The following is a 16704-nucleotide window of genomic DNA, read 5'->3' as shown; positions in this document are numbered from 1 at the left end:
CGACATGCAGAGGACAAGACAAGACAAGACAAGACAAGACGTGTGTGTGTGTGTGTGTGTGTGTGTGTGGGGGGGGGGGGGGGTTGTGTGGTTGTGTGGTTCTGAGTGGGAGACATGAGACTGTAAGAAACCTTCCAGGCTGTGTAAAGCAGGTCTAAAGCCATGTCAGTTTCAATACTGTAAGGTCATGTTGGGAAATGACAAACTGCTCTCTCACCATCAGCCGGGGAGGTCTTCAGCCTGTGACAGAGGCCTTCTGTGTCTGTGTAGGTCTCATGGATCCTCTGCATGGCCTCGGGTCCTCTCAGCTCCATCAGGTCCCTCAGCTCCTCCAGCGTGACCCCAAAGTCCCCGGCATGGTTGACCTCCATGCCCGCCGCACCAGCCTTCTTTTTGGGGTGGAAATCCACTGAACTGTTGGCTAAGTCTCCCATGGCTCTTCAGGCTAAGATCTTCCAAACCATATAGTGTTTGGCTCAGTGGGATATGGGGTTTGTTTGACTATATAATATCTGTTCTAATGTTTCCCAGTGTCGCTTTCTCTTTTTGCCCCCCTTGAACTCTCCATAGCTAGCAGACCAGGGGTAAAAAACACTTGAATTTCAAATGTGTGCATAAAAAAAACAGTGTTATTGCAGTCGGTATCTCTGGTCAGGTGCACTATGTAGTAACTACAGGTGAACTATTTGACTGGGATTTTAAAAACATATCTCAAAACCAATATGGTAAAAACTTTTTTTTTCTTCAAATTGCCTTGAGAGGATAATGATATTTCAATGGCTTTCAATATTTGAAATTAATCAAAACATGTATTTACTTATGGAAAGCAAAATATGTTAACACCATCAGCAAAAAGGTCATCATTTTAGTAAAAAATAATAATAAACACAAGTCTATCTGCCAAATGTTTCCAATATGTGTACAAACTCAGTAGTCTCTTCCTCAGAGGGGTGTCCAAAAGTTGTCAATTTGGAGAATATGTATTAACTACTAATTACGCTTTACCGCATTAAATCGAATACTTTCTGAAAATATTCTTCTGTGTTCTAGATTATATTTAAAAAGTACTAGATTTTGCTTAACTGTTGTCAAGTGTATATTCATCCCAGGTCTGATAGTCAAGGCATTTATGGGAAAGTGTATATGGATGCGGATTTGGAGTCTGATTGGACAAAACTGATCCAACCAAAGATACTAATCTAGTGAATCTTGCTTCTTTTGATCAGTGATTAAAAAAAACTGTTCACTTCACGGACACAGTGCTGGGGCAAACTCTCCAAAGTGGGCGGCAAGCTTGAGTTGATGTCGGGGAAATCGCCTAGAAGCTGGAAAGGAGGGGAGACGTGAGAAAATGGTGAATCAAATTCAAACATCACTGAGCATCAAAGGTGAAAATCAATTCATATTCTGTTTAAATTATCATAAGGCAGCGTACGGTTCACAGCTGAGTTCACGGGAATACACAATCGTTCTTCGCAAGGTCGTGAACAAAGTAGCATTTGCACTAAATCTCGATTTGCTGATGAGCCCGATAGTGTTTACTGAAATCTCACCCGCTCGCCATGAAGACACACACGGAAAAAAAAAACTACTGCATTATTTATTTATGAGATGCTTTATTGATCGGGAGTTTATCGATTGAGGAAGGAAGGGTCTCTCTGGATGAAATGATGCTGTGATGAGATGTACTATTTGAACGGGAGATCAAAATCATCCTGAAAGCATCGTGCTAAAAATAGGAGAAAGACAATACAAAAAAAGAAAAAAAAACACCAACACTTTGAAATGTCATCACTCCAAATATAAAAGACCTTAAAGGAACACTCCGCCCATTTTCAACCAGCTTTGTATCATTAGAACATCAGTAGTATGTCAGAAAACTGTAAACGGTTTTGAAGTCTGTCATTTAATTTGACAGTTATTGAGTGTTAAAGTGTGGACCAGTGACATCACTGGTCCACACTAACTCAAATTAATAACTCATTAACTCAAATCAACTCTCAATAACTGTCAAACTAGATGAATGATGAATAGTTTGACAGTTATTGAGAGTTGATTTGAGTTCATGAGTTATTAATTTGAGTTAGTGTGGACCAGTGATGTCACTGGTCCACACTTTAACACTCAATAACTGTCAAATTAAATGACAGACTTCAAAACCGTTTACAGTTTTCTGACATACTACTGATGTTCTAATGATACAAAGCTGGTTGAAAATGGGCGGAGTGTTCCTTTAAGCGACTATATAGACTTGTACAGGGGGGGAAAAAGCCTGTGTTACCAGCATAGTAACAGATCCATCCAGTGTGATATTATATATGTATTCTAAGCAGGATGACATAGCGGTAGGTTGTTGGAGTTATGTCAAAGACGAGTGATAGTCTGAAGCGAGCGGTTGGCAAACGGAGCAGCAGGCAGGACTGCTCTTGCTAGCATGGGTGCATTCACTTCTTTTGCCCTCCGGCTTTAATAGACGTGGACGTGCTAGCAGCTGAGTCATTATATTCAATCTCTCTCGACAGAGGAAACACTCACTGAAATGAACAACAGCATTTAGCATTTCTGGCAGCGAGATATTCCAAGGCAAATAGCAGGATCAAGCGTCTGCTTTTCCACGTATCATATTGGAGCCTACCGTATTGTCACTAATAATAAAGTAAAGCAAAGTCAGCATGACAGATCACACAACAACCACAGTTATTTTCTATAAATTGAGTGTGAACAGCATTCAGTATAGGAACGGTGCATGGATAGCAGAGATTTTTCCACATGAAATATGAGAAGTTGAAATTGAAATTGAAGCGATGTTGTCAGTCTATTTAGGCAAAGGCAAAGAACATAAAAATAGAACACTATAGGCTATACTGTGTGTACATCAGGGTAGGAATTAGCAAGAGGTCATGGCCTCCGTTGCCTCTCCCTTTGGCCGTGATGCCCCGAGATCCCTAAGGCCACCTTAGCAGTGCCCTGCTAGCAGCCTGCTACTGTCAGTTGCTTTAAAAGCGTCAGTGGTCTCAGTTTAATGTAGTCTGCTCTATGCAAAGGATGTGTAACTGGCTCATTTTAAGACACATTTCAGACAAATCACTCTTCATGATGTCAATAGAGCAATGACCTTGTGCCCTAAAAAAGATTGCGACGTCGAAGGCCAAATGGCCTGGCCCCTAAAATGACAAAATTCCCACCCTCTTGTACATCCATTCAAATTACTTGTTATATTGTTATATAATGTTATATTAACATTTTGACACTGACGACCAATGTCATATCATCAATACCAGAAAATTGCTAGCTATTATAGATAATGGAAATGTTGCTAATTGTGTTGACTGGCAGCTAGTCTGGCTTGGCCAGACTATCTCCACACTGGCAGCAGACTGTTCAGCGCTGGCATGGCGCTATGTGGAGATAGGTCTGGCTAAGTGAGAATAATAGCTATTTTCACAGCAACCATTTGGACCTGTCATAGCAGGGTAAACACAGGCGTGACCCAGCATGCACAATAGCAGGGCACACTTGCACTGGAATACCAAGAGCGTGGTGCAGGTTCGGTACGAATGATCGGTACGATCGGTACGAAAATATCCCAAAAGGCATTTAAAGTTAAAAAAAATAATCACAGGCCCCCAGGGTAGAAATATGGAGGAAAAGGTGGCGTTCTAAATGGGCGTGTGACATCACAAGAGGAGTGACATCACAAGAGGAGAACGTTCTGCTGGGGCTGACACAGGGATGCAAAGTCATGGAGAGTGAGAAAGGTGACAGATACTGTACCAGGGCAGACAGGAAACCACTCAGAAATCCTCCTATTTTGGGACGAAAAAGGTGACCGTCACCTAAAGGTGACTAGTTTGCATCCCTGTGACATCACAAGAAGCAGTTCCATGAAATGGAACAGTGCCCCCTGCAGGTTACAGAAACTAGTCTAAATGCAGCTATGTGTGATTTACCCCCCCGCCCCCGCCCCGACACCAAATCCCATTGCTATATACCCCTTCCACATACTGTATTAATGCAATGTGGTCTCCAACCTGCACCGTGCTCTTTAAATGGATGGAACCATCATTGATTTGCACGAAACTTGGCAGAAAAGCAGGTCATGGGCCAACTTACAAGTGATTAACTTTGCCCACGCCCACTGGACAAAAGGGGGCGTGGCAAATGGGCGTGTTCAATCACAAAAAGGCGCCTACTTCCAAACAGATTCACGTACAGTAACACCACGACACTGTGTAGAAAGGGTGGTCACGGGGCCAAGGACGAACTCATTCACTTTCCACGCCCACTAGCCAAAAGGGGGCGTGTCAATGGCCGTGGCCAATCACCCACACGGATTCGCCTAACACCACGAAACTTTGTAGATAAGTCAATCATTGGCCAACTTAGAAATGGTTAAAGGAACACTCTGCCCATTTTCAACCAGCTTTGTATCATTAGAACATCAGTAGTATATCAGAAAACTGTAAACGGTTTTGAAGTCTGTCATTTAATTTGACAGTTATTGAGTGTTAAAGTGTGGACCAGTGACATCACTGGTCCACACTAACTCAAATTAATAACTCATTAACTCAAATCAACTCTCAATAACTGTCAAACTATTCATCGTTCATCTAGTTTGACAGTTATTGAGAGTTGATTTGAGTTAATGAGTTATTCATTTGAGTTAGTGTGGACCAGTGATGTCACTGGTCCACACTTTAACACTCAATAACTGTCAAATTAAATGACAGACTTCAAAACCGTTTACAGTTTTCTGATATACTACTGACGTTCTAATGATACAAAGCTGGTTGAAAATGGGTGGAGTGTTCCTTTAACTTTCAATCCCCACTGGCCAAAAGGGGGCATGGCAACGGGGGCAGCCAATAAAAAAAAAGGCACCTAAGTTCACATTTATACGCTTCAAAAATCATAAAAGTTTTGTTCATTTGTGAAGATTATCTTGCTGAGCACAAATGTCTGTTTCATCAACTTTTGTTAACCACAGACCTTATTTTAGGCTCAGAGGCATCTAACCAAAATCCCCACACAGAAATCTCATTGATTTTGAGACGAGGGAACCCAGCACGATGCTAACCTCATCCCTGCACTACTCTACTGTGCTTCAGTCTAACATTTCTGTTCACATTCTAGTGCAAAGGCAGACTTTGCTGCTGCCTCAGCCATTGAGGTCTGTGGAACCAGGTCTTCTCTCTGGAGTCGTGTGGGCTCATGTGGTGAGCAGCGTCCAGTGTGCTGGACAAGCTACAACATTGTGATTTCCAACGCAGCTGCGGCCCACATCCGACCGTAAATAGTACGGAGGCCATCATAATGTGTTCTCAGAGCACGTTGTATTTGAATGGTAAAAGGAGCTGTCCATCAGCACCACACAGACACAAGAAGCTAAACGTGAAGGTCCGTCTGCAGTTGACCTTTTTTCACCAGCAGCCATTTTGCGTCTAAAAGGCAGGAAGTAACACAGGCGCAAGCAAAACGTTGACGATGGGTTTTCAACTTCCAGTCCATTTAGGTGTTTCAGTGCGGCGGGGGCCCTCGTTAATGTTTTGGTTGCAGCTGTGCTACTTCCTGTCTGTTAGACACAAACTGGCCGAGGTGAAAAGGGTGAATAGGCTAATGCTAATTAACAAATAATTGATTACAAAAAAAGAAAAAAAAAAAAGAGTATCATTCAACACTGGAGAAATGCGTTCTCATAATAACAATTTTCTTTCATGGAGATTGTAATGTTCTGCAAATGATTCGGCGGCCCACTTGCAATACAGATTGGGCATGACTGGGCTAGATAATGTAGGCCTATAGAATTTTGCTACAGGACTTTTGGCAGGACCCAATAAATAGGACAATTAACCATCCTACCAAATAAGAAATATAACAGGCTATTGATTTATAGGAAACCAATTAATTAAGGATGAAATATGCAAATGAGCAGTTTCCTTTTTTAAATCCACTATCAGCTGCGGTTGCCCTGGCCTATATCATAGTCTGTCTGCATCTGACCTACACTGCCGCCGTGCAGACCAATAACACGCACACATCAAAGGCTGGGAGGAGGGGACAGCCAATCCGCTGCCAGCCTGCAGGAGGCGGCTAGAGCCTACCGAGGGAGCGACCCGCGCTCAGCTCAGCCATGATGCTGAGGAGAGACACACACACACACACACACACACACACACACACACACACACACACACACACACACACACACACACACACACACACACACACACACACACACAGTTCTGCTCTGTATGCTGCTCAACATTTAGCCTGTCTAATGATAGGCTACATCCCTCTATTTGCAGAGAGAGACAGAGAGTTAGAAGAGGAGAGAAAGAGAGAGAGAGAGAGATGAGAGAGAGGAGGAGAGCCTCCATACAGACGATGCCCTTTCCTCTTAACCTTCACATATGAGCTGTTAACCTTGGTGTGCGCGCATCGAGCCGCAGATGACGGCGGAAATAGTAGGCTATCTATATAGGCTATAACTCCACCACACTCTCACTCTTGTCTGCCTATCTGTTGATCGGCCGGGTTGATTTAGGCTCCAGGCAGGCAGGGCGCTGTACGGATGCAGTCAGAGGACAGACAGAATGACACCGGCTGGCCAACAACAGTTTATTATAGTGCCGACATGTCAGCAGCACGCAGCGCGCTCTGCAAACTGTAGCATACCATAGATAGGCTCCCGCGGCGCACAGGTTGAATCAATGCAAAGCGATGGAATCAACTCGTGAAGGCTCTGTCTTGTACTGGACTGTAGGCTATTTAACGGGAGACTCGGGCCTGTCCCGCTGCAAGGTTATTACCGGAGAGACACCGGCTACAATGACGGATGCACGACAGGTGCACCTCAACGTGCATGTCTCAGAGACTGTAGCTGCTGCAGCGATTTCGTTCATTTGGATGAATGCTGCTGTAACCATAATAATACTTAAAAAAAATATTTAGCATAATAATAATAATAATGATGATAATAATATTAGAGCCTAATAATAGACATGGCTTTATTGGGCTATCATCTTGCCAAGGTATTTCAACGCTATATGATGAAAGAACAGCAGTCACTTTTAATACTCACCCGGCCATGTCCAAGGACGTACACGGTGACTTCAGGAAAACACAATCATCCACCGTTTGTTCCAATTTAGTTCCAATCCGATAGTGAAGACGGGTGAACCGGCGCGTGCGTGCGTGCGTGCTGCCTGTCCCATCTGTTGTTTGAAATGCAGCAGGACAGGACAGATGTGATGTGATGCGAGCGTGTTTGCATAATAAATGAACGCTTTACTGGGGGGACCTCAGAGCGTCTCCTCCTGTTGATGCTGCTGCTGATGCACATCAGCTCAGCATAGTATAGCCGCTGCCTTTAGCCGTGTCTGCCGCCCGCCCGCTAGAGATGTGACAGACAGTCGGTCGCGCCCCAAAAGGTGCAGGGCTGAGCCGTTGGAGTCTACATGCTGAAAAGATGCTCCGCTTACCGCAGCCGTCCGGTGTGATGGCACCGTGAACATGGACTGCTCTGTGCCCACTGATGATGCTGCCTGCCTGCGAGGGGGGAGGGGCTGTGTGGATGCTCCAGTCTGTCCTTCCTCTGCAGCCCCTCCCCTCTCCATGATGACGTCCACACGCACACACGTACACACCATAGGTACACGCACACGCACACACACACACGCACACGCGCACACGCACACACACACGCACATGCACATGCGCACACACACACACACACACACACACACACACACACACACACACACACGCAGTTAGGCAGTAAAGTAACGCGTTACTGTAATTGTATTACTTTTCCCAGTAACTAGTAATGTAAGGAATTGCGATTTCCAAAAAGTAATTATATTACATTCAGTTACTAAATGTAACACACACACACACACACACACACACACACACGCACAGTGTTCCTGGCTGGATGGACTGCTGCTGGTAGTCCTACTACAGTGATAATCAAGCAATTGCCAAAGCCTCCTGTCAAGACCTGTAGCAATATGTCCTGGTGGCTGTGACGGCCCTAGGGCCTCTTGTCTATAGACGGTTTTAACTTGACAACAAAAACATTCTAAATTGAACCCCCGCTCACTTCCTGTTGCAGTGTTTGCTATGGACATAAAAGCAAAAAAAAACATTCAAGTGCAGGACTGACCATTCATGCAAACCGTCTATACAGCTGAGCGGCGAAAACAAAAGTAACGATGTCCAGTGAATATTTCTGCAGTTTGCCGAATGCTGAGAAAAAGGAAGTGCTGTGGGGTTGCACTCTGGTGAAAACCGTCTATACCTCTGCCTGTGTTGCTGTGCTGTCATTTGCATTCCAGATTGGTGGGCTAATTGGAAATGGGAAGCACCTGGCCAGTGCTCCCAGGATCCTTTATCTGGTTCCTGGCTCTGCCAGTCTGGAGATCTAGTCTCACGCTGCACAGAGGCCACGCTGCTCTTTACTCTTCTTTATCTTTGATTTCTACACTAACAACACACACCACACATTGATCACTGCATTCATACATTACTTGACACTACTGATACTGACTATCACACTCTATTGTACATTTTGATCATTTATTCATTATTTGTTCAATAAACCTGATTATTGTTTAAAAACTCTCTGTCATCTCCCTCTTTTGTTGCAACCAACGAGCCGGTTGTAACAGTGGCTCACCTGGTAGCATGCGTACCACGGAGGCTCGGTCCTTGACGCAGCCGACACGGGTTCGAATCCGACCCGAAGTCCTTTGCCGCACGGCATGTCATCCCCTCTCTCCCCATCTACCTACTGCCACCTGCCTACAGTCCTATCTAAATAAAGGCAAAAAATACCCCCCCCAATCTAGAATTAAAAATAAAATACCTGTAGCAAAATAGAGACAGTGGCAAGTGGAGTTTTAACGTAGGTTCAGACAGGACGATCTTGATCCTCACCGGTTCCACAGTCACTGCACTTCTCCTGCTTGCTCACCTGTTAACCTGTCAGCTTCCTGGTGATAATTGAATAATCAGTGGTTGCCTCCCAGTTTCCCATAAGCCAATAGCATAGCAACACATCACCTCATACACCTTTGCTCACCTGCACTTTTAGCCTATCACATTGTGGCACATCCCTTTAGGCAGCCTCTCACATGGTTGCTGTGTGCATAAATATGCTTTTCTGTGTCTCATTCAGTCTCTCTCATCCTGCTGGCTGACACACACCCACCACCTCCCCGTCTCCACCAAGTCCCTGATCCATAAGTCATCAAGAGGTTTCACCAGCACCAGTATCCTGACTCCACAGGGGGGTATATATTAGCCTGGGTAAACCCATCCCCCACGTGACCTGCTCTCAGACCTGTTCTCAGTCACTAGGGTCTGGAATCCCACCATTGTTAAACGATTTCCTGCGGTTGTTGGGCCCCCCTCGATAGACCACTCCACCAGCCAACCGTCATCCAATCAGCTTGGTGCACAGAGCACATGCGCAGTGCAACAGATGCTAACGGCTACCAGTGCTTAAGCCGCAGCAGCTGTTACACGTCATTGACAAAGACGCACTCTCTGATTGGCCGATCACGGCAGGACTGATGTTGGCAGTCACGCCGTCACTCATTGGCTGCGGGTCTGCGCGGGTCTTTCAATCGCCCCAGAAATCGATTTGAATGGCCCGGAGTCTAGACGCTAGTGACTGGGAACTGAGAGAGCAGGTCACGTGGGGGCTGGGTTTACCTAGGCTAGGTATATATGGCTGTGCTGCTCGAGCTGATCCAGCTCGATCTCGATATCTCCCTGTGGTGTCAAGCTCCAAAGACTAACTAACTTTCTCATCATAATATTCTGTAAAGATCATTCATCATCATTATAATAAATCATTGTTTATTCATCAAGTCTCCTGATTGAACCATAAACAAATTCGAATAGGCTATGTGATATTGAAAATATGAGTCATGTTATTACCTGTCTCTCTCCCAAATTTCTGTTCAACCCAGTCACCAGAATAAAATGTTATCGTTATCGTCTGCTATGATACATAAAATCTCAGTGTAACCCAGCACCCTTACTGGCCACCACACTATTTCAATAGCAGACCCTACGTTGATATACAAATACACATATCTAGAAATGTTGATATGCAACATATTTTTGGTTCAGAAACGTTGACATTCTACGTATCTGTGGATTGCAGAAACATAGAATGCAAGCATTTTATTCTGGTGACCAGGCTGAGCAATATGGAGACAGTGGCAACAATAAATAAATAAATGTATATATATATATATATATATATATATATATATATATATATATATATACATATATATATATATATATATATATATATATATATATATATATACATATATATATATATATGGTATAAATATATACACAGACACAGACACAGACACACACACACACACACACACTGTGTGTGTATATATATATATATATATATATATATATATACACATATATATACACACACACACACACACACACACACACACACACACACATATATATATATACACATACATATGGTATGTATATATATATATATATAGCCTTTTTTTTAATACACACATATATATATATATATACATACATACATATACATACATAGGTATAATATGTGATATTGAGTCATGTGATCACCTGTGTCTCTCTCCTCACTTCTCTGTTGAATTGCCATAGTCAGTGACACAGTGCTAAATAAAAAGGAGGGTAAACTGTGTGACCTTCAGTGATCTTCATAACACAAACAACCACAATAGCAATACAAATCAATTATACTTCCCAAAATAAACACATCATGTAAACCCAGCATGTTTTTCCTGAATTCCTCATAAATATGCCTGTTGGGAAGACCAACAATCTAATATTTGTCTTCAGGTTTTCTGAATACCGTCACATCCGGGGCAGTCTCCTGTGATTTTACTTTGATGTTACATTTCAAGAGCCCATGTAATAAATTCAAATCTAGTATCTTTTCAACTTTTCATCTCAATATCCCTATAGTCTTCACAAAAATCACGACCATTTATTGCATTACGGTATTCCCTTTGTCATCAGCTTTCAATTGTTGCTCTTTCTGAGACCTGGCTAAATGACAAGATCATATCTCTTTATGAAATGCCTAACTAATTCAATTTAGTTCAGTGCTGTACTGCTGTTGCAAAAGAGAGCAGTCAGAGGAGTATCCATCTATATACTGTGTGGAGTTTTAACAAAGGTTCAGACAGGACGATCTTGATCCTCACCGGTTCCACAGTCACTGCACTTCTCCTGCTTGCTCACCTGTTAACCTGTCAGCTTCCTGGTGATAATTGAATAATCAGTGGTTGCCTCCTAGTTTCCCATAAGCCAATAGCATAGCAACACATCACCTCATACACCTTTGCTCACCTGCACTTCTAGCCTATCACACTGTGGCACATCCCTTTAGGCAGCCTATCACATGGTTGCTGTGTGCATAAATATGCTTTTCTGTGTCTCATTCAGTCTCTCTCATCCTGCTGGCTGACACACACCCACCACCTCCCCGTCTCCGCCAAGTTCCTTGATCCATCAGTCATCAAGAGGTTTCACCAGCACCAGTATCCTGACTCCACAGGGGGGTATATATGGCTGTGCTGATCGAGCTGATCCAGCTCGATCTCGATATCTCCCTGTGGTGTCAAGCTCCAAAGACTAACTAACTTTCTCATCATAATATTCTGTAAAGATCATTCATCATCATTATAATAAATCGTTTATCCATCAAGTCTCCTGATTGAAACATGATCTTCAGTTTATCAACAGATGATCTCACCCTTGAGTCCGATTCAGTTGAGTCAATGTTTCTTCTTTCTTCTTTTAGTTACCCTAGACTAGGGATGGGCATCGAATTTCGAATAGTGTTTTTGCTAGAAATGCCCACCCCTACCCTAGACAGACACAATCAACAAGGAAGGAAAATTAGGTTTTCTCCATTGTGATTCAATCTCTAACAGCTGACTTCTTGAATACTTTACATTTTTTATTCTAACTATTTTTCGGTGATGTAATGTAACGAAGTAATAATACTTTTTTACAGTCCTTTTTTTCTATCTGTACTTTACTTGAGTATTTATATTTCTTCCAACTTCCACTTTTACTCCATTACATTCCCTAAATACAATCTAGGCTATACCTTTCCTCGTTACTACAAAAGAAAATTGGGAGAGATTTCGTAGCCTGCAAGCAAGCAGGTTTGGCGAATCACTGCTCCTAGCTTGCACGTTACGTTAATCACGATCCACACTCCGTTGTTGGTGGTACGCACCATAACGTTGTTTGCCAATGCCAACTGTCTTTTGGTTGCTTTTTTATTAACAGGATTTATTTGTACGTTTACTTTTAGTAGGCTACTTAAGTACATTTAATATCAGAAAATTACTTTTAATACTTACGTAGTAGGCTACGTATATATCAAATACTGTACTTTAAGACTTTTAGTCTAATAGGTGACTTTAACAAACTACCAAGGTCATTTTCTGGTAAGATATCTGTACTTTTCCTCAAGTGTGGCTTTCAGTACTTCATCCACCACTGCTATTTTTATCCCCTAATCTATAAACCCGCTAGAGTTACTCCTACATCTGCCACCCTCATTGACAATATATTCACCAACTCCTTTGACAATATGTCTAAGTCTGGCCTACTGTATACCGACATTTCTGATCACTTTCCTGTGATCCAGTTCTTCTGTAACTCTCAAAAGTAGAAATAAAGGCAAGGTTAAAGCTCGACAAGGAAGGATTATTTATGTATAATATTATGGATTGTCTTGCAAGGTTGATTGAAGCTATTACATGGGAAGATGTGTACAGTCATTGTGATGAACTACTGTGTTTATTTCAGTGCACAGTTAATTTGCCTTAAATGGGCAGTGGCGCCCTAAAGGTTAGAGAAGTGAGCTTGTGACCGGAAGGTCGTCGGTTCAATCCCCGGGACCGGCAGGAAAAAATCTGGGTGGGGAAAGTGAAAAGGCAGCGCTTGCCCCTCCCTCATTACCACCACTGAGGTGCCCTTGAGCAAGGCCCTTAACCCCAACCGCTCCAGTGCAGCTGCTCAGTGGCCAGCAGATCAGACTGTGGTTGTACTGGTCAGCTTCCAGGTATGAATGTGTGTGAATGTGAACAGGGCGCTCCTGGAAAAGAGAGCATTGCTCTCAGGCTCTTTCACACACAGATCGCGCAAAAATTGTAGTTTAGGAGTCCCGCAAAGCCCGCACCCTTGCCACAGAAATTGCTTTCACACAGAGCCAAGCAGCACGGCCACATTCCCGTGCTGTGGTGTACTTTCAGGTGAAATCCCCTGCTCCCAGATTGAAAGGCGAGCGGAGGGATTTCCTGCTCCTCCTAGCCCAAATGAATATTTTCATAGGTTAGTGTAGCCTAGGCTACTGTATGATGAACGAATTCATTCAACAACAAGACTTCCCTCCTTCTCCTAGTCCGCTGAGCAGGGAGGATAGGTGAACTCGCATGGTGGGCGGGCAGATCGATATGGTGTCCTACTAAAATTGGAACGATACACGACCGCACGCCAGTCTTCTCTGCATCGTTCCAATTGAGTAGGCTATACTAAAATTGGAACGATACACGACCGCCCGCATATCAAACAGCTGCAGTCTGCATAACGTTCGTCGGGGGAATAGTATAGGCTATAAATGCACATGACTACTTAACGTTAGTAGTTTTTGTAAGGGAATGCACAGAGCTGATTTCGAGAGGGAATATCCTCAGACCAACTCGCCACAGACAGCTATAGCCCTCTGAAGCTTATTATTATATCCGTTAATTTTACCTACTAATGTCAACATCGTTTGAGCATAAAGCCTAACCGCACGGAGCATTCCTCCTGGCGCCCCTGCAGTCATGATTGTATAGGCTACTTTTTTTTACTTTCACTCCTGCACTTTCTTGATACATGAGTTGATTTCCCCTGTAATTTTTTTATGAATGAGCTGACCATTCGCACCTTTTCCGGCTCACTGCGACAACGCTTTCAAATGGAGGCGGGTCGCCAGGTAACCTGGCGCTGTTACTACCTACCGTCGCGGGACAAAAGGAGGCGCGAATCCTATTTTCCGTGCATTTTTCGGCTTTCAAGGCCGGTGTGAAAGAGCCTAATGAGACTCCCCCTGTATAAATAACGGTAAAAAAAAAAAAAAAAAATCTTAAATAATAATCTTAACCATGGCCGTAACTAGCTATGAGGACGGGGAGGTCCGGACCTCCCCTAATATTTCAGCCTGCCAGGCCAGGCCACTCACTGAACAGCAGGCCAGGCGCCGCCTACTGGTTTACTAGTGGTTTTATTACTTTATTCAGGTTTAAAGTGGGTGCATCTCATTGTAATCATGCATGATGCCAATTGCCAAGCTCCCGAAGTCAGGTATGCAGGTGGCTATATGCATGGTTTCAGTTTCATGACCCAATAAGTAACAAAAAGAGGTGGTGTAAAGTTAAAAACAACATAATATATTTTATTTTATTTTTCAATCGTTCCTATCAGGAATAAATAAATGTCCCTCTGTATGTTTTTTTTATTATCGATGATGACTTTGTGTGTTGTGTACGGCTTGGGTTGTGTACCTGTGTTTGTAGGTGTCATTTTGATATGAATTTGGCTAAAACAGTTTGTGTTTGTTAGTTACAATTATGTTGACAGGAGAGCTGAGCAGGTGGTGACATGAAAGAGAATATACTGAATAATGACATCACAACAGTATAATCCTAATGTTGATTTAAAATGATATATTACTCTAAATATGGCTAAAAAAGGGGGGGGAAAAAACTCAATTTTTTTTCGGGCGCCGCCGAATCCGCCTCCCCTTGCTGGACCTCCCCTATTTCGGAACCCTGGTTACGGCCCTGATCTTAACCACTGTAAATTACTACTATACTATTAACTATACAGCTAATACTGCATCTGTAATACTGTAAGTTTCTGAGGACATGTCATCATCATTACTGACTGAGATATAGAGACTGCAAAGGGCTGTAGAACAGAGCTGAGGGTGGATGGTGTTCAGCTGTAGGAGGCGGGTGAGCTCAGCTTCTTACACGTTGTAAACTTGGTACGTAAAGTGCTTCTAAACAAGCTTCTATAAAGATAGAAAAGGATGGATACACATCCCTATCACTAAGGCCATGTTCACATTACAGGCAAATCCGATTTGCTGCTAAAGTCATTAATCATCATTATCTTGATTGGTTTCCCAAATCTGATTTGGGAGTGTGTCCGCACTGCCACAAATCTGATTTGGGCAAGTGTTCAAGTCGGATCTTTGTGTCCAGATACAATGAGCCAACATACAATGTTTCTGGCCGTGTTTGCATGTCTGCTCTCTGCTCTTCAAGTCCCCGCCCCCTGCAAAAGACACTCTCAAATCTGATTTGGGTGATCAGCTCGTCCACACTGAAGTCACATCAGTCGAAAGCAGATTGGAAACTACCTCCATATGTGTTTTGGGGACAAGTGACACAAATCAGACTTGGAGCGTCCAGACTGATAAAAACCAATCTGGATAGAATCATTAATAGGTCATTAAAGTTCACAAATCAGATTTGGCCTCCTAGTCTGAACATGGCCTTAGACACCTGCTATCATTGAAGCAGAATAATGCAGTTGCAAAGCGCTTAATCTATATATACAATTGAGTATGTGGACTTTGTCTGTTTGTTTGTTTGTTTGTTTGTTTGTTTCAAGTTCTGTTTTCTGCCACAGCTATGCCATTAATATATTTACATTGAGATATACATATCCCTGGTTTGCAGACATGTAAAATACCAACATTTTATTCTGGGGACTGGGTTGTAATACAAGTGATATGAGTACCGGTACCACCGTATGTGTTTGCGGGGTGTGGGTCAAATTCTCTGAATTCTGTTAGGCCATGTTCACATTACAGGCAAATCTGATTGGCTGATAAAGTCATTAATCATCATTATCTCGATTGGTTTCCAAAATCTGATTTGGGAGTGTGTCCGCACTGCCACAAATCTGATTCTCAAGTCGGATCTGTGTGTCCAGACCTAAACAGCCTATCTGCATGGGTTGCTATGGTAACGACGTGGGCGTCAGTAAATACGTACGTTGGTGATGTGGTTTTCCTGCGCAGAAGCATTTGATGACCAGTTGCGAGTGACGTTCAAATCAGATTTGGTGGATCTGCGTGTCCGCACTGAAGTCACATCAGTCGAAAGCAGATTGGAAACTACCTCCATATGTGGTTTGGGACAAGTGACACAAATCAGACTTGGAGCGTCCAGACTCATAAAATCAATCTGGATAAAGTCATTAATAGGTCACTAAAGTTCACAAATCAGATTTGGACTCCTAGTCTGAACATGGCCTTAGTTTCACTAAATCCATTTGCTTAATGCGTTGTGTGGAGCAGACAACGGATTGCAGAGCACAGGCTTCAAATCAGATTATAAATTCAAACAGACAGTACAGTAACTGTCCTGCTGTCGGCCAAGTAGCCCTGCTGCCCATGCAGAGGGTGCAAATGTCTTCAATTAAAAAAAATACTTTCATGTTAGGGTTTCAGATGCCATGCCGGATGGATTACAGCGTAGAGTCCAGTGCCTAAGTGCACTTCCGAAAATAACTTAAGTGATATTTCAATTCCATCGAGTTCATTCGATGTCAACCGCCACATATCTGACGCTCAAACCATCCATC

General features: G+C 43.1%; 1 protein-coding gene and 1 pseudogene across 2 annotated transcripts in view; both read right to left on the bottom strand.

The window, feature by feature from the left end:
- Positions 1-434, bottom strand: part of atp2b3a (ATPase plasma membrane Ca2+ transporting 3a) — a gene marked incomplete at both ends in the record, with an annotated part of 53478 nt that extends 53044 nt beyond the window's left edge. The window contains one exon of the mRNA XM_083656453.1: positions 218-434. Coding sequence (XP_083512579.1) covers positions 218-434 — 217 coding nt within the window. The remainder of the gene's footprint in view (positions 1-217) is intronic.
- The window catches only part of LOC310794898 (E3 ubiquitin-protein ligase TRIM35-like), a 571381-nt pseudogene that overhangs the window by 215569 nt on the left and 339108 nt on the right, over positions 1-16704 (bottom strand). The gene's annotated exons all lie outside the window — the stretch shown is intronic.

Source organism: Poromitra crassiceps (genome assembly GCF_964638095.1).
Source record: "Poromitra crassiceps genome assembly, chromosome: 20".
NCBI classification, from domain to species: domain Eukaryota; kingdom Metazoa; phylum Chordata; class Actinopteri; order Beryciformes; family Melamphaidae; genus Poromitra; species Poromitra crassiceps.
The sequence above is the reverse complement of the archived record's forward strand: the minus strand, read 5'-3'. Positions and strand labels throughout refer to the sequence as shown.